Below are 25,454 nucleotides of genomic sequence, written 5' to 3'. Positions count from 1 at the left end.
CAGGAGGTGGGTAGGTTTCTGCGGTCGTATTGCCAGGACCGGCCAGGGGAGTGGGCGAGATATATTCCCTGGGCAGAAATAGCCCAGAACTCACTAAGCCACTCCTCTACCAACATGTCACCATTTGAGTGCGTGTTGGGGTACCAGCCAGTCCTGGCACCGTGGCATCAGAGCCAGACTGAGGCTCCTGCGGTGGAGGAGTGGGTACAGCGCTCTAAGGAGACCTGGAGGGCGGTCCAAGAGTCATTACGCCAAGCGAGTATAAGGCAGAAGAAGAGCGCTGACCGTCACCGCAGTGAGGCCCCCGTGTTTGCACCTGGGGACAGGGTGTGGCTCTCGACCCAAAACCTGCCTCTCCGCTTGCCCTGCCAGGACATTAAAGCGTGTTGTTTTTCCCACATCCTTTGCTCTCTGCGCCTGACTCCACACCTCTTCACTCATCTTATCGTAACATGCTAGGCTAGGGGTTAGGGTTTAAGGTTCGTTTTAGAGGAAGGGTTAGCTAACATGCTAAGTAGTTGCAAAGTTGCTAATTAGCTAAAATGCTATAGTTGTCCGTGATGATTCGAAAACGCAACCTTTGGATCGCTAGATAGTTGGGTGTATATAACGTTCACTTTATGCACCTACCCATCCACACTGACCACTCTGCTTTTGCTTTTGTCTTAAGTAACTTTCTATCCTATGTAACCATACAAAATGTAACATATCATACTCAATTCAGTGTCCCAGATTTGTGTTTACTATAGTACGTCTAGTGTATGAGGCGAGGTAGATTCAGGTTTTGCTATTGCCTTCATTGGATTCCGCACATTTAAAATGGGAGCCTGTCCAAGGCATCAGACTCGAGCTAGGTTGCTATCCACAAGAGTGCAGCGGCCATTTAATCATCTAGGTGTAAGACCCTTGACAGGAAAACATCTACAGTTACAGTTTTTTCCCTCAGCAGCTACTCCAAAAGTGCTGTGCAAAGTCAGTACAACATTTAACTGGTGACATATATTTTGGAGACCTTACACTTAAGGACCACACACACCAAACTGAATGTTGATCTGCTGTTGATCTGCTGTTCATCTGCGATTTGACGGTGTGCTGGCAAATTGTTCACCATTTTCATATATTCCTGCATTCATAAAGCCATTATAACACCTACATAAGATATTATAACATCATACACAGTGATAAACTGTAAGTATCTCTTTGTGTCACGCCTGCTCCCACTGTCCATCATTACCCACACCTGTCACACCTAATGCACTACAGAGTGTAGTGTGTATGGCCCAGTACATTGGGCCAAGCTTCCTGACATCCAGGACCTACAGTATATACAAGGCGGTGTCAGAGGAAGGCAAGCAGTGCAGGAACGCCAAGTCTCGGACCAAAAGGCTCCTTAACAGCTTCTACCCCCAAGCCATAAGACTGCTGAACAATTAATAAAATGGCCACCCGGACTTTTTACGTTTACACCCCCCACCCCCTTTGTTTTTACACTGCTGCTACTCACTGTTTATTATCTATGCATAGTGACTTTACAAATTACCTTGACTAACCTGTACCCCTGCACATTGACTCAGTACTGTTACCCCCTCTATATAGGCTCGTTATTGTTATGTAATTTAATTGTGTTACTTGTTTATTTATTTTTAAATCACTTTTTTTATTTAGTAAATATTTTCTTACCTCTATTTCTTGAACTGCATTGTTGGTTAAGAACTTGTAAATAAGCATTTCAAGGTCTACACATGTTGTATTCGGCGCATGTGACAATTGATTTGATTTGATTTGATTAGAGCGGCCAGACGGAAGTCAATTCTCAGTTAAGGGCACATGACAGCCCAATTGTACCTGAAGATTCTCAGACCATAAGAAACAAGATTCTCTGGTCTGATGTAGCCAAGATTGAACTCTTTGGCCTGAATGCCAAGCGTCACGTCTGGAGGAAACCGGGCACCCTCTCTACGGTGAAGCATGGTGGTGCATGTTTTTCAGCGGCAGGGACTAGAAGACTAGTCAGGATCGAGGCAAAGATGAACGGAGCAAAGTACAGAGAGATCCTTGATGGAAACCTGCTCCAGAGCGCTCAGGACTTCAGACTGGGGTGAAGGTTCACCTTCCAACAGGACAACGACCCTAAGCACACAGCCAAGACAACGCAGGAGTGGCTTCAGGACAAGTCTCTGGATGTTCTTGAGTGGCCCAGCTAGAGCCCTGGCTTGAACCTGATCGAACATCTCTGAAGACCTTGAAAATAGCTATGCAGCAAAGATCCCCATCCAACCTTACAGAGTTGGAGAGGATCTGCAAAGAAGAATGGGAGAAACTCCACAAATACAGGTGTGCCAAGCTTGTAGCGGCATACCCAAGAAGACTCAAGGCTGTAATCGCTGCCAAAGGTGCTTCAACAAAGTACTGAGTAAAGGATCTGAATATGTATGTAAATGTGATATTTCCGTTTTTAGATATTTTTTTAATAAAGTTTTTGCTAGCAAAAAAAACCTTTCAAACTGTTTTTGCTTTGTCATTATGGGGTATTGTGTGTAGATTGATCAATGTGGAAAAAGTCAAGGGGTCTGAATACTTTCCGAAGGCACTGTATATATATTTCCTGAGTTTTCTTATATCTTCTAGATTTAGGACAGACACTTCAGAACCTTGTTTTATATTATAGATGTTTTCCTTTTTTCAAATTTTTCCATTTATGAACGTGTTATTCAATTACTTTCTATGGGCTACAGTAGTACAGTTCATAATCAATATTTGATCAAATAATTTTGTAATATTTTTGGGTATACCTCAAGGGGTCCTAAAATTCCAAATCAAATAGCTAAATTATCCATAGTATCCATCTTAAAACAATTCCATATGTCATCTTAGCATCGCCCCTCCCCACAAGGTTTTAGACTCTAAAGAATTAACAGGTGATCAATAAGGGATCATAGCTTTCAGCTGGTCATTCTGTCATGGAAAGACCAGGTGTTCCTAATGTTTTGTACACTCCGTGTATATTACAAAGCTTGTTGTAATTACATATTTCACAACTCTGGAAGAGTATAGTGATTTACGTAACAGGATCAATTTCCAGTTGACTGGGAGAGAACGGCCTCTGTCATTTTATACCTGTGTGTATTCTGACATAAGACCAAGTTAGCCAAGTTGTCTGAAAAGGCTGCTTTTTATTCCTTTTTTTTTCATTGCAAAGACACAGCATTGCCAAGGCCTTCCATCACCTTTAGGGTACGCGGGGGTAAGGAACGACATTCTGAAAACCACAGTCGTGGCACTAAGAACCAGGTTCATCTCTGCATGAAGAGCATTGAAAGGGCATTGAAAGGCATCTGAAACTCAAGCAAATTATCAGCAGTAGCTAATACAATGGGAATCCATTCATTCTACCTCTCCTCTCCTGAAACTGGCAGCCTCGAGCACCTGCCCACATGAGGGTTATGATACTGAAAATAGAAGAGTGGGGGAAATGGGAGGGAGGGACGGGAGGGATGGGGGGTAGCAGTTGCTTTACCTTGAGAGGAACTCCTGAACAGTTGCAGAGTGGTGTAGCGGGGGGAAACTGTGTGATCACATACAGCCCATGGAACAAGGAAGGATCCCTTTCATCTGACTCACAGGGGCAGTGCAGGCAGAAACAGCAATTGGGAGCCCACTGGCAGCAGGACAGATTTGACTGCTTCATCAAATTACAACAATAGCCCCACGAGTGTAGTTAAGAGGAGAGCAGAAGAGAGCCGAGGCCCTGGGTTCTATGAATAGCTTCAAGCATGCAAGGAGAGGGACCGGGGCTCTGCTATTGTTTTTGGTGCAGCAGCAGATTGTGGTATTACAAGCTGACATCATGTTGATGCATTCCCCAAACAACCATGTGTCAATGCACCATCGACAGTGAGTCTGGATGGAAAATAGCACAGTAGTCTTGTTCCAATGAATGATGCTATAGCTGCATCTTAAAAGGATTCATCGACAGAAACAAATGAACATTATTAGGATTAGGACAATGTAGTTGACCTTGATTGGAATTGGAAAACATGTTTTTCATATTGGCAGATTAGACTGAGCATTTCATATTACTATCATGGTTAACATCAGAAGTGTGTGCACACCAACATGGGTTTGGAAATTACAGTAAACCCCCCAAAGTCTAAATAGGCACACAAAACACACACATGCACCATAGGATGGCAATTACCCCATAATTAATTACATCTGAAGCGTAAATTAACCAAAATATCCACAGTGGGTGGTTGTATCGCCGCGATTCATAAGCAGCCTTTATTTTTTACATTACCCTAAGTAGATAAGGAAGAGAGCGGGTCATGAGGTTTCTTTCTCTCGTACTTTGAGGGGTACGGCAAAACAAGGGCAGGAAAACAGTCCCTCACTGCCTTCCCACTTCGATTAATACGAGCATTGCCGCTTTAAGGGAGTATGACCCAGAATAATCACTGTTTTTAAGACGAGGTCAGTGGAGATGCACTTTAAAGCCCGAATAGCCTTAAGCAACCGTGCTCCAAACGACTGAAATAAACGACTGACCACTATGAAAAAAATATATAGAAAAACAAGGAAATTACAGAGAGATTACAAAAAGTCTAATTTCTGTTCCCCTATGACGTCTTTGCGCATTGCACCGACATCAACCCCCACTGCAATGTAGTGAAGTGAATGAGTCTCCATGGCTGATTTCTCTATCGCTACCTCTATCAGAACCTTGAAACAGCCAAGTGATTAATAACTTTCTCAAAAAAGCCTGTGGTTTCATACTGTTTTGAGTTTCTTTGAAGGGCTGGTGCTCAATGTAGGTTTAGGAATGGGGTGGGGTGGCAGATGATGTGAAGAACTTGCCAAGAACTCACATCAACAAATGAGATACAATCTCCACCATCTCCACTTTAGAACACAGGTATCATTAGGAACACGAGAGCTATATTACAGCGCTTAAGACTGGGGCTTGGAGATGGTTAGGATGGAATTATTAGAGCACTTATGAAGATCTACTGCACCATTCTCCTCTTAATTACTTTCTTATTCTCAGTCTCCCTGGTCAGGGATGGTTAACATGACATTCAAGGGAAATGCTGATTCTGCAGATGATAAATGAATCACTGGTAAATTGTTATTCTACAGATAGTTAGAGTGAGACTAACAGTTAGCTCACTGGAGAGAATGATGGGGAGAACGTTAATGGGCAATGGCATCTTCTTCCCCTGAATTAAGCTTGATGGAACGACGCTATAGTACACTGTAATGCAAGTGTCTCTCAAGAGCTGAATTGATGTTAATCTCCAATGTTACTTAGAAAGGAACGTGTACAATTAAGTTAATCATCCATGATGTTGGTAAAACACCAGCTATCATTTTCCGGAGATATATAGACATTTACAATAGCCGGACTTCACAGAAAATGGTGTAATTGAAATGAAAAATATGGCAGCCCGTCTTTCAGTCCAAGAAACTCAATGAATTACTAACGATAAGGCAAATTGAATATGTCAGGGTGTATACAAAATACTGACAGGGATTTGGAGGGACCCTGATGAATGCTGCCACATTGAGAATTCATGAATGATGAGGATACATGGCTGCTTCTTTTATTACATTAACCACTCCCCAAGTTTATCTAGCTACAGCACTACAGTCCTCCAGACAAAATCTCTTCCTTCATTGAATGTGCCATATTCTGACACGAGTAGAAGAGGAAAAAACGTGTTATTCTTTCATACAGTCATCACAAAAAAAGGTTAGGCCTATTTTATCACACTGTCAGATATTGCACAGTCACAGACAATAAGTAAATGTGGTGCCAGTAGTCTCGGGATACAGAATTAGGAAATACAAGATATAAAGTGCCTCATTCCATATTAGCTTGCATTCTATCCAATACTACCATTGGCACTGAATCTATTATCAAAGCCTGGAAAACATTAGTGTTCTTTTGAGACATCAATGCATTACTTATCTCCTACATATAATCCCCTGAGTAAATGTCACATTGTGGCAGTGCTTCAAATTAGGGCCATTAGCAAATTTGTCTATAGTTATTTTAATCCTTTATTGCCTCTGTTGTTTCCCTTTTTTCCAATAACTGTCTTAGCGTCTGGACCAGAGATAGAACGGGCTCAGCCTTGGCCCCCGTTAAGAGTAGCAGTGTTGTGGAGGGGGGAATTCAGGGGGAAGGTGGGCGATTGGGGGTGTTCTGGAGAAGAGAAAAGCATCATCCTCTGGCAGGCTTTAATCAGCCCATCATAAGATGAAAATGTTTGGAAGTGTGCGTAGAATTTTTAGAATTTTATAATTGTTAATTAATTCTCTAAGCTTTTGTTTAAAACATTTAAGAGTTTATATGCTAAACTTAAACCACGGAGACTAGATTGAGAATACTGGTGATATTGTTCATTTAAGTCTAATAGTCTAGTTTTTTTGTGTTTCTTACCCCTTTTTCTCCCAATTTCCTGGTATCCAATTGTTTACTAGCTACTATCTTGTCTCATCGCTACAACTCCCGTACGGGCTCGGGAGAGACAAAGGTTGAAAGTCATGCGTCCTCAGATACACAACCCAATCAAGCTTCTTAACACAGCGCCATCCAACCCAGAAGCCACACCAATGTGTCAGAGGAAACACCATGCACCTGGCAACCTTGGTTAGCACACACTGCACCCGGCCCGCCACAGGAGTCACTGGTGCGCGATGAGACAAGGATTTCCCTACCGGCCAAACCCTCCCTAACCCGGACGACGCTAGGCCAATTGTGCATCGCCCCACAGACCTCCAGGTCGCAGCCGATTACGAGAGAGCCTGGGCGCGAACCCAGAGTCTCTGGTGGCACAGCTGGCGCTGCAGTACAGCGCCCTTAACCACTGCGCCACCCGGGAGGCCTGTACTACATTGTTAAAGGAATTTCACTGTACTTGTGCATGTGACATTAAAGAAATTGTCTGAGGATGGTCCTCTACCATCTGACATGAAAAGAAAAGGGGACAGTTTGATAAAAAAGCTTTAAATAAAGGTTAACTAAAACACAGGGCCCTAGTTCATGACACTTGGAAAATGTATCACTTTTGTCACTTGTTCATCAACAGAAAAGTAACAGCAAAATACTGTTTTTTGGTAGGCCTAGTGGCTTGTGCTTGCTCAAGAAATCCCATTTTGTGAATATTGATAGCGGTCTGTGTGGTTTTGATAAGTCTGTTTAAAATGGCAAGTCTTAGGAAAGGCTGAGAGCCCATTGAGCCTCCATTTGGAGCCTGTTGGGAGGCCTGTGTGCTCAACCTCTTAGAGTAAGCGTTAGAGCAAACACCACCCAGCATGTTCTCACATACACACACACACTACAGTATACACACTCCTCCCATCGCAAGACATTTTGAAATCATGAATCAAACAGTGTTATTTGAGAAATAAGTATAAGCTGGAACTTTAATTGGAGTGTGCAGTTTCCAGCTTCTGGTCAGTGTGGAAACATTGAGTGGGATACATTTTTGTAGTCTAAAAAGCTAATTTCCTGCAATTCTATGACATTTTGTCATGGCATGTACATTTGATATTTGAGTTAGCGTGACTAACAAAATCAATGGGGGACCCCTGAACATCAGAACACTTGGAGGTCAGGGTCCCTGGGCACGTGCCCTAAGTGCCCTGGTCGGTAATTTTGCCATGATTACTACAACTTTACTGTAAATAGCTGACTAGACTAAGGGCACTTTCACATATCCTCTTATGATCCGGATCCTGGAGAGCTTGGCACCCTGATCCACGCAATAAAGCATGTGTGAAACGCAAATGAACCCTGGCTGAAACTAATCCTGGACCTGCGTGAGTAGTGGGTCCAAGATCTAGGACCATAGTACCAGGTATTGTGACGCAGCAACGCGAGTCGTGTGGAACTTTTTTTGCCCATTGTAAACAAGATAGCTCGCTAACGTCATGTAAAATGTGTGTCTTGCTAATCATACCCTGAAACTGTCATTTTCAGATCTTGCAAAAAGTATTTTGTAGAATTCTCACAAACACTACCGTAAACCAAACCAGGGTGCCGCATGTCATGTGAAAACGCCCTAATTTAAGAATAAACTTTTTTTTAAACCCAGAGAATTAAAAAACGTTACTTTTTTTTGCCAAGTGTATGCAAAAGCCTTTATATATATTTCCACACTACGACGTTGCAATAATACTGTGAAATGGTGAAAAGAGCCGTTTGAAAAGACTGCCTGAAATTTCTGCCTGTTTTGGTGGGATGGAGTCTTGGCCCTGCAGTAAATTAGTTAATAGACCAATAAGAAATATAGTTCCAAACCTCTCTGACAATATCAGCTAATTTTCTTGCTAAGAATACATTTTTGTTTATTTTTTCCCATTTTAATTGAAAACAACCACAGTAATATACATAATTGTCACCCATAAAGGATTTGATATTGAGATAAAACAGCTGCATTAGACTTTTAACTGACATGGGGTAATTGAGTGACCGTCTGTGACATATAACAAAAGGAAAACTGTTGATGCAAAAACCAAGAGGGTGGTGCGGTCTGCCCAACGCATCATCAGGGGCACACTGCCTGCTCTCCAGGAACCTAAAGTGTGTGCAAATAAAGTAAGATTAGGGAGGTAAGGGAATAAATAGGCCAAAGTGGTGAAATAATTACAATTTAGCAATTAAACACTGGAGTGATAGATGAGCAGAAGATGAATGTGCAAGTAGAGATACTGGTGTGCAAAGCAGAAAAAAACAATATGGGGATGAGGTAGTTGGGTGGGCTATTTACAGATGGGCTACAGACAGGTGCAATAATCTGTAAGCTGCTCTGAAAGCTGATGCTTAAAGTTAGTGAGAGAGATATGAGTCTCCAGCTTCAGTCATTTTTGCTATTTGTTCCATTCATTGGCAGCAGAAAACTGGAAGGAAAGGCGGCCAAAGCAGGAGCTGGCTTTGGGGGTGGCCAGTGAAATAAACCTGCTGGAGCGCGTGCTACGGTGGGGCTGCTATGGTGACCAGTGAGCTGAGATAAGGTCGGGGCTTTACCTAGCAAAGACTTATAGATGACCTGGAGCCAGTGGGTTTGGCGACGAATATGAAGTGAGGGCCAACGAGAGCATACAGGTCGCAGTGGTGGGTAGTATATGGGTCTTTGGTGTCAAACCGGATGACACTGTGATAGACTGCATACAATTTGCCGAGTAGAGTGTTGGAGGCTATTTTGTAAATGACATCGCCAAAGTCAAGGATCGGTAGGATAGTCAGTTTTACGAGGTTATGTTTGGCAGCATGAGTGAAGGAGGCTTTGTTGTGAAATAGGAAGCTGATTCTAGATTTAATTTTGGATTGGAGATGCTTGATGTGAGTCTGGAAGGAGAGTTTACAGTCTAACCAGACACCTAGGTATTTGTAGACGAAACAGTCCCGTAACGTGAACACTAAACACTGGAACAGGAACAATCACCCACAAAATACCCAAAGAATATGGCTGTCTAAATATGGTTCCCAATCAGAGACAACGATAGACAGCTGCCTCTAATTGAGAACCAATCTAGGCAACCATAGACTTACAAAACACCTAGAATAGAAAACACCCCCATAAACCTACAAAACCCCTAGACAAGACAAAAACACATACATCACCCATGTCACACCCTGACCTAACCAAAATAACAAAGAAAACAAAGAAGACTAAGGTCAGGGTGTGACAGTACCCCCCCCCCCCCCTCCCTCCCCAAAGGTGCGGACTCCCGGCCGGACACCTAACACTATATGGGAGGGTCTGGGTGGGCATAAATCAGAGGTGGCGGTTCTGGCTCGGGACGTGGACCCCGCTCCACTTCACCCTTACTTAAAGTCTCTGGAGCGGGAACCCTCACCGCCGACCACGGACTAGAGGACTCCACTGGACTGATGGTCGAGTCTGGAGTGAGTGGCGGGAGACTCGGATCCGGACTGTGACCCGTTACGGTAGGTTCCGGACTGCGACCCGTCGTGGTAGGTTCCGGACTGCGACCCGTCGTGGTAGGTTCCGGTCTGGGGCCCGTCGTAGGAGGTTCCGGTCTGCGGCCCGTCATAGGAGGTTCCGGTCTGCGGCCCGTCGTAGGAGGTTCCGGTCTGCGGCCCGTCATAGGAGGTTCCGGTCTGCGGCCCGTCGTAGGAGGTTCGGGTGTGCGGCCCGTCGTAGGAGGTTCCAGTCTGCGGCCCATCGTAGGAGGTTCCGGTCTGCGGCCCGTCGCAGGAGGATCCGGTCTGCGGCCTGTCGTAGGAGGTTCCGGTCTGCGGACTATCGCCGGCCGCTCTGGACTGGGTACTGTTGCCGGACACTCTGGACTGGGTACTGTTGCCGGACGTTCTGGACTGGTGAGGCGCACTGTAGGTCTAGTGCGTGGTGCCGGCACTGGTGGTACTGGGCCGAGGACACGCACGTCAGGGCGAGTGCGGAGAGGAGGAACAGGGCGTACAGGACTGCCGAGGCGCACTATAGGCCTGGTGCGTGGTGCCGGCACTGGTGGTTCCGGGCTGGGGACACACACCTCAGGGCGAGTGTGAGGAGCAGGAACAGGGAGTACTGGACCCTGGAGGCGCACTGGTGGCCTGGTACGTGGTGCCGGCACTGGTGGTACCGGGCTGGAGACACACACCTCAGGGCAAGTGCGGGGAGGAGGAACAGGATGTACTGGGCTGTGGAGGCGTACTGGAGGTCTGGTGCGTGGTGTTGGCACTGGTGGTACTGGATAGACCGGACCGTGAAGATGCACTGGAGGTCTCGAGCTAAGGGCCTGCACAACCCGTCCTGACTGGATGGTGACTCTAGCCCGGCACGTGTGGGACGCAGGCACAGGACGCACTGGGCTGTGCAGACATACGGGAGACACAGTGTGCAACACCGGCATAGGATATCCTGGCCCGAGGAGACCCACTGGCTGTCTGAAGAGCAGGGCTGGCAACATCTGCCCTGGCTGGATCCTCACCCTAGCCCGGCAGATGCGTGGAGCTGGGATGTAGCGCACCGGGCTAAGCACGCGTACTGAAGACACCGTGCGTTCTACCACATAACACGGTGCCTGACCAGTACGACGCTCTCTCTCTCCACAGTAAGCACGGGGAATTGGCTCAGGTCTCCTACCTGACTTAGCCACACTCCCCGTGTGCCCCCCAAAAAAGAATTTTTGGGGCTGCCTCTCGGGCTTCCAGCCGTGCTGCCGTGCTGCCTCTTCATACCGCTTTTCATACCGCCTCTCCGCTTTGGCTGCCTACAGCTCTGCCTTGGGGAGGCGATATTCCCCCGGCTGCGTCCAGGGTCCTTCTCCATCCAGTATCTCCTCCCAAGTCCAATAGTCCTGATTGCTGCTGCCCGTTACCATGCTGCTTGGTCTTTTGGTGGTGGGTGATTCTGTAACGATTGTCTTCGGGTGAAAGAGAGAGGAGGACCAAGATGCAACTAAGGTCAGGGTGTGACATGAACGCTGAGCTGTAGTCAATGACTAGAATTCCCACGTCGGTACAGTTGAAGTCAGAAGTTTACATACACCTTAGCTAAATACATTTAAACTCAGTTTTTCACAATTCCTGACATTTAATCTGAGTAAAATTTCCCTGTTTTAGGTCATTTAGGATCACCACTTTATTTTAAGATTGTGAAATGTCAGAATAATAGTAGAGAGAATTATTTATTTCTGCTTTTATTTCTTTCATCACATTCCCAGTGGATCAGAAGTTTACATACACTCAATTAGTATTTGGTAGCATTGCCTTGAAATTGTTTAACTTGGGTCAAATGTTTCAGGTAGCCTTCCACAAGCTTCCCACAATAAGTTGGGTGAATTTTGGCCCATTCCACCTGACAGAGCTGGTGTAACTGAGTCAGGTTTGTAGGCCTCCTTGCTCGCATATGCTTTTTCAGTTCTGCCCAAACATGTTCTATGGGATTGAGGTCAGGACTTTGTGATGGCCACTCCAATACCTTGACTTTTTTGTCCTTAAGCCATTTTGCCACAACTTTGGAAGTATACTTGGGGTCATTGTCCATTTGGAAGACCCATTTGCAACCACGGTTGGGATGGTGTTCTTTGGCTTGCAAGTCTCATTCTTTTTCCTCCAAACATAATAATAATCATTATGGCCAAACAGTTCTATTTTTGTTTCATCAGACCAGAGGACATTTCTCCAAAAAGTACGATCTTTGTCCCCATGTGCAGTTGCAAACCATAGTCTGTCTTTTTTACTGCGTTTTTGGAGCAGTGGCTTCTTCTTTGTTGAGTGGCCTTTCAGGTTATGTTGATATAGGACTCGTTTTACTGTGGATATAAATACTTTTGGACCTGTTTCCTCCAGCATCTTCACAAGGTCCTTTGCTGTTGTTCTGGGATTGATTTGCACTTTTCGCATCAAAGTACGTTCATCTCCAGGAGACAGAATGCATCTCCTCCCTGAGCTGTATGAGTGGTCCCATTGTCACGCCTTGGACATTGTATTTTGTGTTTTTGTTATATGTTTGGGTAGGCCAGGGTGTGACATGGGTTTATATGTTGTTTTCGTATTGGGGTTTGTATTATTTGGGATCGCGGCTGATTAGGGGTGTTGTATAGGCTTGGCTGCCTGAGGCAATTCTCAATCAGAGTCAGGTGATTCTCGTTGACTCTGATTGGGAACCGTATTTAGGGAGCCATAGTTTCGCTTTGTATTTCGTGGGTGATTGTTCCTGTCTTTGTGTAGTGTTCACCAGATAGGCTGTAATAAGTTTTCACGTTCTGTTTGTTGTTTTGTATTTATGAGTTATTTCATGTTACGCTCTTCATTTATTAAAGTCATGAGTAACCAACACGCTGCATTTCGGTCCGACTCTCCTTCAACAGACGAACGCCGTTACAGAATCACCCACCACTCACGGATTGAGCAGTGTGTAAACTGGCAGCGACAGCGACAGCTTCAGCAGCGAAAGGAGGACGTTATGGACGGTAGAGGCAAATCAAATCAAATCAAATTTATTTATATAGCCCTTCGTACATCAGCTGATATCTCAAAGTGCTGTACAGAAACCCAGCCTAAAACCCCAAACAGCAAACAATGCAGGTGTAAAAGCACGGTGGCTAGGAAAAACTCCCTAGAAAGGCCAAAACCTAGGAAAAAACCTAGAGAGGAACCAGGCTATGTGGGGTGGCCAGTCCTCTTCTGGCTGTGCCGGGTAGAGATTATAACAGAACATGACCAAGATGTTCAAATGTTCATAAATGACCAGCATGGTCGAATAATAATAAGACAGAACAGTTGAAACTGGAGCAGCAGCACAGTCAGGTGGACTGGGGACAGCAAGGAGTCATCATGTCAGGTAGTCCTGGGGCACGGTCCTAGGGCTCAGGTCCTCCGAGAGAGAGAAAGAAAGAGAGAATTAGAGAGAGCATATGTGGGGTGGCCAGTCCTCTTCTGGCTGTGCCGGGTGGAGATTATAACAGAACGTGGCCAAGATGTTCAAATGTTCATAAATGACCAGCATGGTTGAATAATAGTAAGGCAGAACAGTTGAAACTGGAGCAGCAGCATGGCCAGGTGGACTGGGGACAGCAAGGAGTCATCATGTCAGGTAGTCCTGGGACATGGTCCTATGGCCCAGGCCAGTTGAAACTGGAGCAGCAGCATGGCCAGGTGGACTGGGGACAGCAAGGAGTCATCATGTCAGGTAGTCCTGGGGCATGGTCCTAGGGCTCAGGTCCTCCGAGAGAGAGAAAGAAAGAGAGAAGGGGAGAATTAGAGAACGCACACTTAGATTCACACAGGACACCAAATAGGACAGGAGAAGTACTCCAGATATAACAAACTGACCCTAGCCCCCCGACACATAAACTACTGCAGCATAAATACTGCATGGAGTATACGACGTGGGAAGAAATCGACAGGTGGGCGGCCGACCCAGAGAGAGTGCAGGCGCCCGCCTGGGATTTGCTGCAGCAATGCGAAGAGGGCTATAGGCGAATGGAGTCGAAAAGGAAGACACCGCGGCGCAGAGCAAAAACCGAAAGTAAACCCCAAATACGTATTGGGGGAGGGCGCAGAGAGAGAGTGGCTGAGTCAGGAGTCAGACCTGAGCCTACTCTCCCTGTTAATTGTGAGGAGCAGCAATATAAGTACTTCTGGTCTTGGGAGATGATATTAGACGGGAAAGGACCCTGGGCGCAGCCTGGAGAATATCACCGTCCCAAGGAAGAACTAGAAGCGGCTAAAGCGGAGAGGCGCTGGTATGTGAAGGCAGCACGGCGACGCGGTTGGAAGCCCGAAAAGCAGCCCCAAAAAATTATTGGGGGGTGGCTAGAAGGGAGTATGGCTATGCCAGGTAGGAGACCTGCGCAAAATCCCTGTGCTCACCGTTGGGCTAGAGAGACCGGGCAGGCACCATGTTATGCTATGGAGCGCACTGTGTTTCCAGTGCAGGAGCATAGCCCGGTGCAGTTCATACCAGCCCTTCCTATTGGCCGGGCTAGAGTGGGCATCGAGCCAGGTAAGCTTGGGCAGGCTCGGTGCTCAAGAGCTCCAGTGCGCCTGCACGGTCCGGTCTATTCAGAGCCACCTCCACACACCAGTCCTCCGGTAGCAGCTCCCCCGCACCAGGCTTCCTGTGCGTGTCCTCGATCCTGTAGCACCAGTTCCAGCACCATGCACCAGGCCTTCAGTGCGCGCTCGCCTGTTCAGCGCAGCCAGCGCTTTTCTCCTCTCCTGCGCTGCCGGAGTCTCCCACCTGTTTTGCGCAGCCAGAGCCTTTCTCCTCTCCTGCGCTGCCGGAGTCTCCCGTCTGCCCAGCACCGCCAGTGCTCCCAGTCAGCCCAGCGCCGCCAGTGCTCCCAGTCTGCCCAGCGCCGCCAGTGCTCCCAGTCTGCCCAGCGCCGCCAGTGCTCCCAGTCTGCCCAGCGCCGCCAGACAACCAGTCTCTTCCAGATCTGCCAGACAACCAGTCTCTTCCAGATCTGCCAGTCAACCAGTCTCTTCCAGATCTGCCAGTCAACCAGTCTCTTCCAGATCTGCCAGTCAACCAGAATCTTCCAGATCTGCTAGTCAACCAGAATCTTCCAGATCTGCCAGTCAACCAGAATCTTCCAGATCCGCCAGCCAGCCAGGATTTACCGGAGCCTACTACCTGCCTGAGCTTCATCTCAGTACTGGGCTTCATCTCAGTACTGGGCTTCATCTCAGTACTGGGCTTCCTCTCAGTACTGGGCTTTCTCTCAGTACTGGGCTTCCTCTCAGTACTGGGCTTCCCCTCAGTCCCAGGCTGCCTCTGTCCCGAGCTGCCCCTCTGTCCCGAGCTGCCCCTCTGTCCCGAGCTGCCCCTCTGTCCCGAGCTGCCCCTCAGTCACGAGCTGCCCCTCAGTCCAGTGGGGATCTGGGTGAGGACTATTAGGCCATGGTCGGCGGAGAGGGTGGATTATCCCAGGACGCGAAGGGGAGGAACAAGGACATTAATGCAGTGGGGTCCACGTCCCGAGCCGGAGCCGCCACCATGGACAGACGCCCACCCGGACCCTCCCTATGGTTTGAGGTGCGTCCGGGAGTCCGCACCTTGGGGGGGGGGGGTTCTGTCACGCCTTGGTCATTGTATTTTGTGTTTTTGTTATATGTTTGGGTAGGCCAGGGTGTGACATGGGTTTATATGTTGTTTTCGTATTGGGGTTTGTATTATTTGGGATCGCGGCTGATTAGGGGTGTTGTATAGGCTTGGCTGCCTGAGGCGATTCTCAATCAGAGTCAGGTGATTCTCGTTGTCTCTGATTGGGAACCGTATTTAGGGAGCCATAGTTTTGCTTTGTATTTCGTGGGTGATTGTTCCTGTCTTTGTGTAGTGTTCACCAGATAGGCTGTAATAAGTTTCACGTTCTGTTTGTTGTTTTGTATTTATGAGTTATTTCATGTTACGCTCTTCATTTATTAAAGTCATGAGTAACCAACACGCTGCATTTCGGTCCGACTCTCCTTCAACAGACGAACACCGTTACACCCATGGTGTTTATACTTACGTATATTGTTTGTACAGATGAACGTGGTACGTTCAGGCGATTGGAAATTGCTCCAAAGGATGAACCAGACTTGTGGAGGTCTACACTTTTTCCTGAGGTCTTGGCTGATTTCTTATGATTTTCCCATGATGTCAAGCAAAGAGACACTGGGTTTGAAGGTAGGCCTTGAAATACATCCACAGGTTTACCTCCAATGGACTCAAATTATGTCAATTAGCCTATCAGAAACTTCTAAAGCCATGACATCATTTTCTGGAATTTTCCAAGCTGTTTAAAGGCACAGTAAACTCAGTGTACGTAAACGTCTGACCCACTGGAATTGTGATACAGTGAATTATAAGTGAAATAATCTGTCTGTAAACAATATTTGTAAAAATTACTTGTGTCAGTGTAGGTAAACTTCCGACAACGAACCTACGAACCTGGGAACTAGCCCAGCGTCATGGTTTCTCAGTAGAAATCCACTATTTCAGAGTAAATTGCTCTAGCGAAGGTTCTGCAGATTTATGGATTGCCTCAGTGCAGGCCTCTAGGTGGTAAATATTTTACAAGTGTTTCAACACAATGCTTGAGGTTCTCACATGAAAAGCTGTAAAAAGTCAACCCTGCCATAGACACAGACAGACACACAGACACAGACACACACACACACACAAACACACACACACACACACACACACACACACACACACACACACACACACACACACACACACACACACACACACACACACACACACACACACACACACACACACACACACACACACACACACACACACACACACACACACACACACACACACACACACACACACACACACACCATGCCTGTAAGGCAGATCAGGCAGCAGCTGCTACCACGGGCGGATGAAGTAGTGTTGCTTCTCCGCTAGCTGTGGGAACCTACGCCTGGAAAGACAAAAAATGTGGAGGATCCAAGATGCAACAGCCAAGGGCGCTTTGACGTTCCATTAATTAATCCCTCAGCACAACGTCCTCCACTACTGTGTACATGACCCACATGCTGAAAAAGATAAGCGGGGGGATGAGGCTGCATGGCGAAAGGAGAGGGATGGGGGAAGGACCACCCCAAGCTTCCTGATTGGACTTATGGGACAATGTTAGAATCAACTCAGTTCTCATACTCAAGGTTTCCGCCTCCTATCCAGCCATCTCAATTACTGTGCCGTCTGACTGGATGGAACAGGGAAAAGGGAAACCATTCCCAGAAAATCCCTGTTGTTCATTTATGAAGTATTTTCGGAAAAGCAGGCCGCTGAGAGACGACCTCCATGCCTGCATGCAGCAGGCCAGTTAGTGGAGGTGCCCTGACGGATAAATCTGATCCTTTGTAGAGGCAGTATTGATCCGACAAAAGCTCACTACATGAATCAACTATGAGCTCCGCTGCTTCCTCTCCCAGGCTCGGTTCAGTGCGATGGATGTGCTTCAGTGAAATAATAGCGCATATCCTCCTTCACATGCTCACACACTGGCAACTGTGGCAAGGCTTGGTTACAGCAGTGGTCATTAAAACCACTCACAAATTCGCTATAAACCTCTTCTCTGCAGTTAGCATATTGTGGTTGGAATAGAGTATGTTTCAGTTGCATGGAATGGAGCTCGGCCTATATTTCGGATAAGTTTGAGAATATTTGTAGTTAACATGCATGGTGTTTAGTTCAATAAATTGATGGTATGAAATATTCATTTTGATTCTAACTCTTCTAAGTAAACCTTTGTCATGCACATAACGTGTAATTTCTTCAGATGTTAGGCATATTTTACCATGACACAACAATGTAACAACATAACCTGGCTAATGTCTCAAAGTCTTGTTCTGTTGTGGTGGTATTTCAATTCCCTTAAAGAAAGGCGAGGCAACTTCCTGCCTACAGAAACCAACAACAACAAAATTCAAATCTGCCAAGACTGCCACTATTGGCTCTTCCCAACATGGGCATGCCTCAAGGTAGGGCCAAATTAGTGTCCGTCTTGAATCCTGGTGTTGTTGTTTCTGTAGGCAGGAAGTAACCCCGTTGTGAATGCTGATATCATTATGCTGAGTCTAACTTTAACACCATTCAGGGAATCACAATTCTGACTTAAGTGCCCCACATTAACAGCCAGTGCTGTGCTACAGTAAGAGGTCTGATCAACTCCACTCTATGTTGTGGCAATTCTTAAGCTATAAAACGCACTAATGAGATTCAGAAGATCACGCTGTGCAGTTTGGGCAAACTGAGATGTATACTGTTACGTCAGGTGTTAATAGCATGGTCCAAGTTGGCGGTTTGTGTTTTGTTGTCACTGCTGTGTGTCACAGGGACCAGCTCTCCTTCCCCTCCTGAGTTTAGCAGACTGCTGAGTGCAGGGTGTTTGTAAGCACGCACACACACGCACGCACGCAAGCACGCACGCACGCAAACACACACACACACACACTTCTCCAGAGATGGGAAGCTCAGAGACGCAACACAGCCTCACAAGACTTGTCTGAAGGTCCCTGGTACCAGTTGAAAAAATATATGGAAGTATATATAGAGACTGTCAGTGCCAAAAATAAGGGGTTAAATACAAGTAAAAAAATATTTAAAAAATAAATACAAATGTTTCCTGATCTTTCATATCTCTCTCAGATATAGGACAGACACTTCAGAACAAACTTCCTTTTCATTTTTTGGGGGGGACTAACTGTTGTTTCATGTAGTAAATCTATTATTCATGTGTTTGTATGGACTAATAGCAATAAGGCCCAAAATATTTTGTCTTTTTTTTCCCCTTAAAATGTCAAATCAAATAGCAAAATGATCCTCAGTATGACCTTCTTAAAACGATTCACTATAGCTTAGTAGAACCCCTCAAATGTTTAATGTGTATGATCCATCTATAATTTTCAGTTTCACTTTTTTTTAGTCGTATGTACGAGATACATCGTCATAAAATGCTTACTTTCAGGTTCCTTCTCGAGAATTCAACAACAATTAGAAATAAATCAGGTTGATTTTAGTTATCAAATGGTTATACATTCATTAACGAAGACACACACAAAAAATACCACCCCTAAACCCCTCCCGAAGGATCCGGGCAGCCCTGCCAAGTCTTCCCCTCCAGCAACAGTAGCAGAGGCTGTCTGGTCTATCTAACTACTGCCAGGGCTCGGGGACATCACATGTGTGACATCCATGAAAGGAGCTCAAGATAAGGCCCAATGATGCCAAGGAGGGGGAGAACAGGAGGAATCCCTATTGGTTAAGATGAGCCATGCATGCTGACTGTATTATTCTATACCATCACAATGAGAGGGAGAATGAAGATTATCTTTAAATATAACAAACCATTTGGGGCCACTTTTAGAAATATGAATATCTTGGGGCACTCCCACCAGGAGAAACCCCGGGGGGGATTCAAGGGAACAATGTCTACTTTGAGTTTATCTAATTTGAAACCGTTCACGATGAGTCAATCATCTATATTCCTGAAAATAATGCATTTTTATTCATATTTAGTAGCAACTGGCTTTGGTATAAAATGTACAAATAGGTGACGTGCTGTCCTACCACATTCTCGCTAGTCTGTGAAGAGGACAGATTATATTAGAATAATGAGCAATATATTCGTGCTTGGTTAGTCAATACTGTGTTGATTGTTTTGTCGTTTCTAGACAGCCATATTTCCAGCCCAATGGAGGAACTTGTGCAGCAGGAGATGTAGGAATTTGGTGTTACATTTGAAGAGCTTTTTTTCTAAAACCCTATAAATCCATTTTCAGAAATGTTGGTCAATTAGCTTTTATTGTTTAAGGAATTTCTGAAAGAGATTGGTGTGTTTTTCACTATCTAATCATGACATGGGGTTGTTCATTGACATCCATGTATTTGTTTGAAATCTATCACTTGATGGTTTCATTTCAGAAAAAAAAAATCATGTTTTCTTGCAAAACGCTATATAACCACTCTCAGATAATGTAGTACTGCTATGTTTTAGCAAATGTAGCAAATAAAAAAAATATATAAAGATTTGTGATGCCAAATTTAAATTTAAAAAGAAATTAATCAAAACAATAATATGAGATCTGTATGGAAAACATTTACATTTTAGTAATTTAGCAGATGCTCTTATCCAGAGTGACTTGCAGTTTGTGCATTCATCTTAAGATAGCCAGGTGGGACAACCACATATCACAGTCAAATATACAGTATGTGCGAACATTCCATTCCAGCTAAAGAATGGATGAATAGCGTTTTGCAACAACAACTAAAAACATTTTAATCAACACCTACAATCTATGAATCAAATTTCTGAGAACACTAATATTTTACACACAGATGAAAGCCCCCATAAGCCACATGTGTCAAACTCAATGCACAGAGGGCCAAGTCTCTGCGGGTTCTCACTCCTCCCTTGTACTTGATTGATGAATTAAGGTCACTAATGAGTAAGGAACTCCCCTCACCTGTTTGTTTAGGTCTTAATTGACAGAAAAATCAAAGTCCTGCAGACACTCAGCCTTCCGTGGAATGATTTTGTCATAAGCTATAATTTCTGGTGAAAAAACACAAAAGTGAAATATTGGTGTATATAGTGATTTGGAAATAAGCTCTTCATTTGTAATCATCAAAGTATTATTCAATTAAACCCTGTGCTTGTATGTTCATTTGAGCCAATTAAACTGTAATTTCATTGATAAAAAAAGTATATATACAAAAATAAGCTTCCAGTTGATGAGGTTGTTTGAACAAGGTCCAAAATGTCTCATTTCCATTCTACAAACAACAGATGTTAGCAGACACATTACGGTAGCTACTACACTATTTATGTTGCCTGTAGTATTTGACTATTACAGCAACACAAGGTGGTATTAAATCTTCATAGGTTAAGATCAACAGCTTCTTATGCACTTTACTAGCCTAAACACACACACACACACACGCACACACATGGTAACATGCATAATGATATAATCACATGTTAGAATTAGGGAGACCAAATTGTTGTGGCTTTCCTCTAGGATCAACATAACCAGAGTGATAACACTGAACAGTAATAACACAATAATAGAATCTCAATATGGAATGCTGCGTCTGAAAATTCTCAGAATTGTTTGAATAATATTTCAGCCTGATAAAACCAACTCCTATATAAAGGTCATTAACGGCATTTTAAAGCAGGCCAGGAAAATGTGGTGGGTGTGTGTTGTGGGACTCGATCTCTAGCTCTCTAGCTGTGATGTCACTGACCTGACCAATCATTTTATAGGCGTTCTGCCTTTTCATTTCTAAATCTTCCAAAGCAATGATTGCTCTGTCCACAATTATTATCGTTTGACTGTGAAGTCAACCCTCAACATTATCCATAATGTCGAACTAACATTGTTTCAGTGGGAAATAAATAAATGTCTAGTGATTAAAAACACAATTCAGCATGAAATCCTATTCCAATTGACAAAGTCCCTCCCATTCTGCATTCAGTGAATCACCGGAAAAGCTTGTTCACTCCCATACTATTACTTTCCTAATTAAAGATTCCTTCTGAATATAAAAAATAACACCTCTCTTCTACCTCTCACAGGGGGAACCTGTCTCAACCAACCAGCCTCATCCTATCTGAACACCACAGAAGTCAATATGCATCACTGGTTGTGTGGCTCTAATGGTGTGATGTTGAGTTCATGTAGAGTTGATGTTAAGTTGATGTTGAATTAATGTTGAGTGTGTGAGAAGGGGTAGCTAGTTCATTAGGGGCATTTAACTAGTTGTGCGTTCTGAGTAACAAGGTGTGCCACGATAGATGTCACTTGGCTTTTGATACTTTCCCATGTAACTGCTGTCATAAACATTAGCATACTTGGCAAGAGGGATGTGCTTACATTAGCTCTGCTCTAATGTGGGCAGCCACAGGAACAAACTTCAAAGAATCTAGTGGTGCCGGATGATGCTATCCCATAGACATATTAGCCACCTAATTCATGCAATAAATATGACTAGGCATGTAGACATTTTAATATGTATCAAAAACACAACATTGTCATATGCAAGTAATGTCACCCATTTCAAGGGTTATTATAAACTGGGTGGTTCGAGCGCTGAATGCTGATTGGCTGAAAGCTGCAGTATATCAGACTGTATACCACGGGTGGAAAGCAGGTAGCCTAGCACTTAAAAGCATTGGGCCAATAACCAAAATGGTCACAGGTTTGAATCCTGAGCCAACTAGGTGGAAAATCTGTTGATGTGCTCTTGACCAAGGCACTTTAACGCTAATTGCTCCGGTAAGTTGTTCTGGATAAGAGTGTCTGCTAAATGACTCAAATGTGTTTGACAAAACGTTTATTTTTACTGTTGTATTTTCGTTGTTAACCAGTTTATAATATCAATATGGCACCTCGGGGGTTTGTGGTATATGGCCAATATGTATTCATTTATTTAACCTTTATTTAACTAGGCAAGTCAGTTAAGAACAAATTCTTATTTACAATGATGGCATAGTAACAGTGGGTTAACTGCCTTGTTCAGGGACAGAACGACAGATTTGTACCTTGTCAGCTTGGGGATTCGATCTAGCAACCTACCATGGCTAAGGGCTGAATCATGGCACCTCGCGTTGCGTCGTGCATAAGAACAGCCATTCGTCGTGATATATTGGACATATATCACACCCCCTCAGGCCTTATTGCTTCATTATAAACTGGGTATATCAGACCATATACCATGGGTATGACAAAACATGTATTTTTACTGCTCTAATTTAGTTGGTAACCAGTTTATAATATCAATAAGGCACCTCAGGTTTTGTGGTATATGGCCAATATACCACGGCTAAGGGCTGTGTCCAGGCACTCCGTGATGCGTCATGCATAAGAACAGCCCTTGGCCATGGTATATTGGCCATATACCATTCCCCCTTGTGCCTTATTGCTTAATTATAGCATAGTCTCTTTGGAACAAGGTTGGCAGTTCTGGTACAACTTATGGCTTGTAATTCATACATATTGAACTTGTGTTAGGCAATGACAAAATATAGCGTGTGTGTGTGTGGCGCGTGTGTGTGTGTCTCGACCTATTTGCCAGCTTGGGCTTGCAGTCGTGTCGTGCAACAGCATGTACGTTTGGCGACCCCCAGCGTGCGGTAAGTGAAAGTTTTGCTCAGTTTCTTCACATAGCTGGAAACCCGATTCTTCGTACGACTGATGCCCACATTCAAAATATTGAATGCACAATCTAAAAACCATTGTGACAGTAAAGACACCATAGAAATGTAGAAATAATATGTATGTATTGTGTGAGCCCTACAATTGATAAAGTAATATTACATTCCAGCAAACGCTCATAACTCTTGCCATGGCGCCATTTATAGAGAGCATTTGTCGATAGGGGCGTATATGAAATATGAAACAATAATATACTATAAATTGAAAAACACCAACAGACATGTTCCACTTACCATAAAACGTATATTATGCAAATGATATCAGGTAGAGACTAAATTATTCTTACCTGCGTGCAATACACCGTTTTATCCACATTTTCTCGACAACAATTTCGAGTCAGTTCTTCAGGTATTCTCCCATTTAGATGGCTTCCACGAAAGTCGATAGTGGCTAATACACTCAAATGACGAACCTTACTCCAAATGTCATTAATGCAAACATTCTAAGGCTATATCCTTCAACATTGCGCATACACAATTACTCCATATGTGATGTCAAGCCTGATATTACACCACCAAAGGAGAGAATATGCAAATATCTTGGACGTTGCTTGCTTATTCTAACTTGGCAATTATCTTCCCATTCATTTGATAAGGTTGATAAGGACGCACCGAGTCCGTGGACGGGTGGTCCACTGTGCTTTTACCAAAAGGTGTCCTCTGACCACTTGTGTCGGTCAAACTTTGTCTTTATATAAATCATCGAATTTACTCCACTAGACAGTCAAAAAGCTATGAAAAAGAACACCGGAGAGGCAAGGTGATTCGTTGGCATCCTCAGTGGATTCGGCGCTGAAAATGACCACGCACTTTTCTACATTATTGAGAAGCAGAGCATAGCAAAACATCAGGAAATGTACCCAGCTTGGACGGTTATAACAGTCAATCCCCAAAATATGCGCCGAAGAATTTCGAAATGCTGATAGGTCACCGTTGGCCAAAATTCCACATTTCGCACATCTCTGAATAAATGAATGTAAGTACTAGGTTAAAATGTTTTAAAAAAGAAACAGGAGACTTGGTGAGAGAACGGGTTATTTTGGAAGAGAGTCTGTGAGCGCGTCAGCGCGAGATGTTGCGTGTGGTAAGCGGTATAGGGAAAAATAAGCACTTGTCATTTGAAGAGAGAGAGTGCAATATTATCACACCGTGCCTTTCCGTTCCTCTCGCAGACTGAATAACAACCTGCCAGTCCTACTTCGGCTGACACCCATCTGACGTCATTTTAAAGTAAAATATGTGATATTGGAGACCACACTGCAAACTCAAACCGTCACTCTGGTCTTGCCCTCGGCCATCTGCACACCTGTATTACAAGATGTTGGAGGTAGGCAACCTCCCATCACATTAGACTCAACATACTGATATGACCACAGCGAGATAAGTGAAAACATTACATATGACAAGCTCAGCTCTTGCGTGATACAGAGAGAGCACGTGGTGGTCTTCTTTTGCACCTCAGGGTCAATGTGTCAAACAGGTGCAGTCAGCTGTTGAAATCACCTGTTATAGCCTATATGATTTACACAGCAAACATTGCATTACCAATTTGTTGTGTTTGAAGGTAAGCTATTAGGAATGTGAGAGTGCATGAGAGGTTGATTTCGCTCTATCGCTCTCTCAGTGGACCAACATTGACAGATAAAGAAACCTCTACACTCAAAACATTTATTTTGGTTGCCCTTAAGTTTTGCTCTATCATATTTCATTAACATTACCACAATCCATTCATGTTTTATGGCGGAATGTAATTGTCTCTTGTAGAACTGATTTAACTTGGTGGAACTTGATGTGCACCAGATAAATTAATGTAGAATGAACTGACCAAATTTTGTTTGGACAAAGAGTTTCTATTGTTGTGGGACAGAGGTCGTTAGACTAATACCCAGCATACTTTGCAACTGTGCATTTGGACATTTACATTTACATTTTGGTCATTACATTTTGGCAGGTTAAGCAGTGAAATTAAGGTAGATAAACAACCACAAGTAAAGATGTAAAAGTTTATGTAACTGTTACTGAGAATGTGTTGTTGTTAAATTGGTCTGTTGGTTAGCTGGCAAACGCAACTGTCTCTCCAGCAGATGGAGGTTGTCATTTCTCTCTCTCTCTCTCTCTCTCTCTCTCTCTCTCTCTCTCTCTCTCTCTCTCTCTCTCTCTCTCTCTGTCTGTCTCTCTGTCTCTCTCTCTCTCTCTGTCTTTCACCACTCTAAAAAGGCTGGGTTAAAACCAACCCAACTTGCATTATATCA

At 44.4% G+C, this 25,454-nt stretch overlaps 1 protein-coding gene across 1 annotated transcript in view; it reads right to left on the bottom strand.

Moving 5' to 3' along the window:
• The window catches only part of LOC124045081 (adherens junction-associated protein 1-like), a 94,419-nt gene extending 70,058 nt beyond the window's left edge, over positions 1-24,361 (bottom strand). Inside the window, exon 1 of the mRNA XM_046364313.1 lies at positions 23,490-24,361. Within this exon, the coding sequence (XP_046220269.1) occupies positions 23,490-23,518 (29 nt within the window). The 5' untranslated portion in view covers positions 23,519-24,361. The remainder of the gene's footprint in view (positions 1-23,489) is intronic.
• Positions 24,362-25,454: the final 1,093 nt, after the last annotated feature.

The sequence above is a fragment of the Oncorhynchus gorbuscha genome, linkage group LG10, assembly GCF_021184085.1.
Source record: "Oncorhynchus gorbuscha isolate QuinsamMale2020 ecotype Even-year linkage group LG10, OgorEven_v1.0, whole genome shotgun sequence".
NCBI classification, from domain to species: domain Eukaryota; kingdom Metazoa; phylum Chordata; class Actinopteri; order Salmoniformes; family Salmonidae; genus Oncorhynchus; species Oncorhynchus gorbuscha.
Note: the sequence above shows the minus strand (reverse complement) of the source record. Positions and strands in the feature narration are given on the sequence as shown.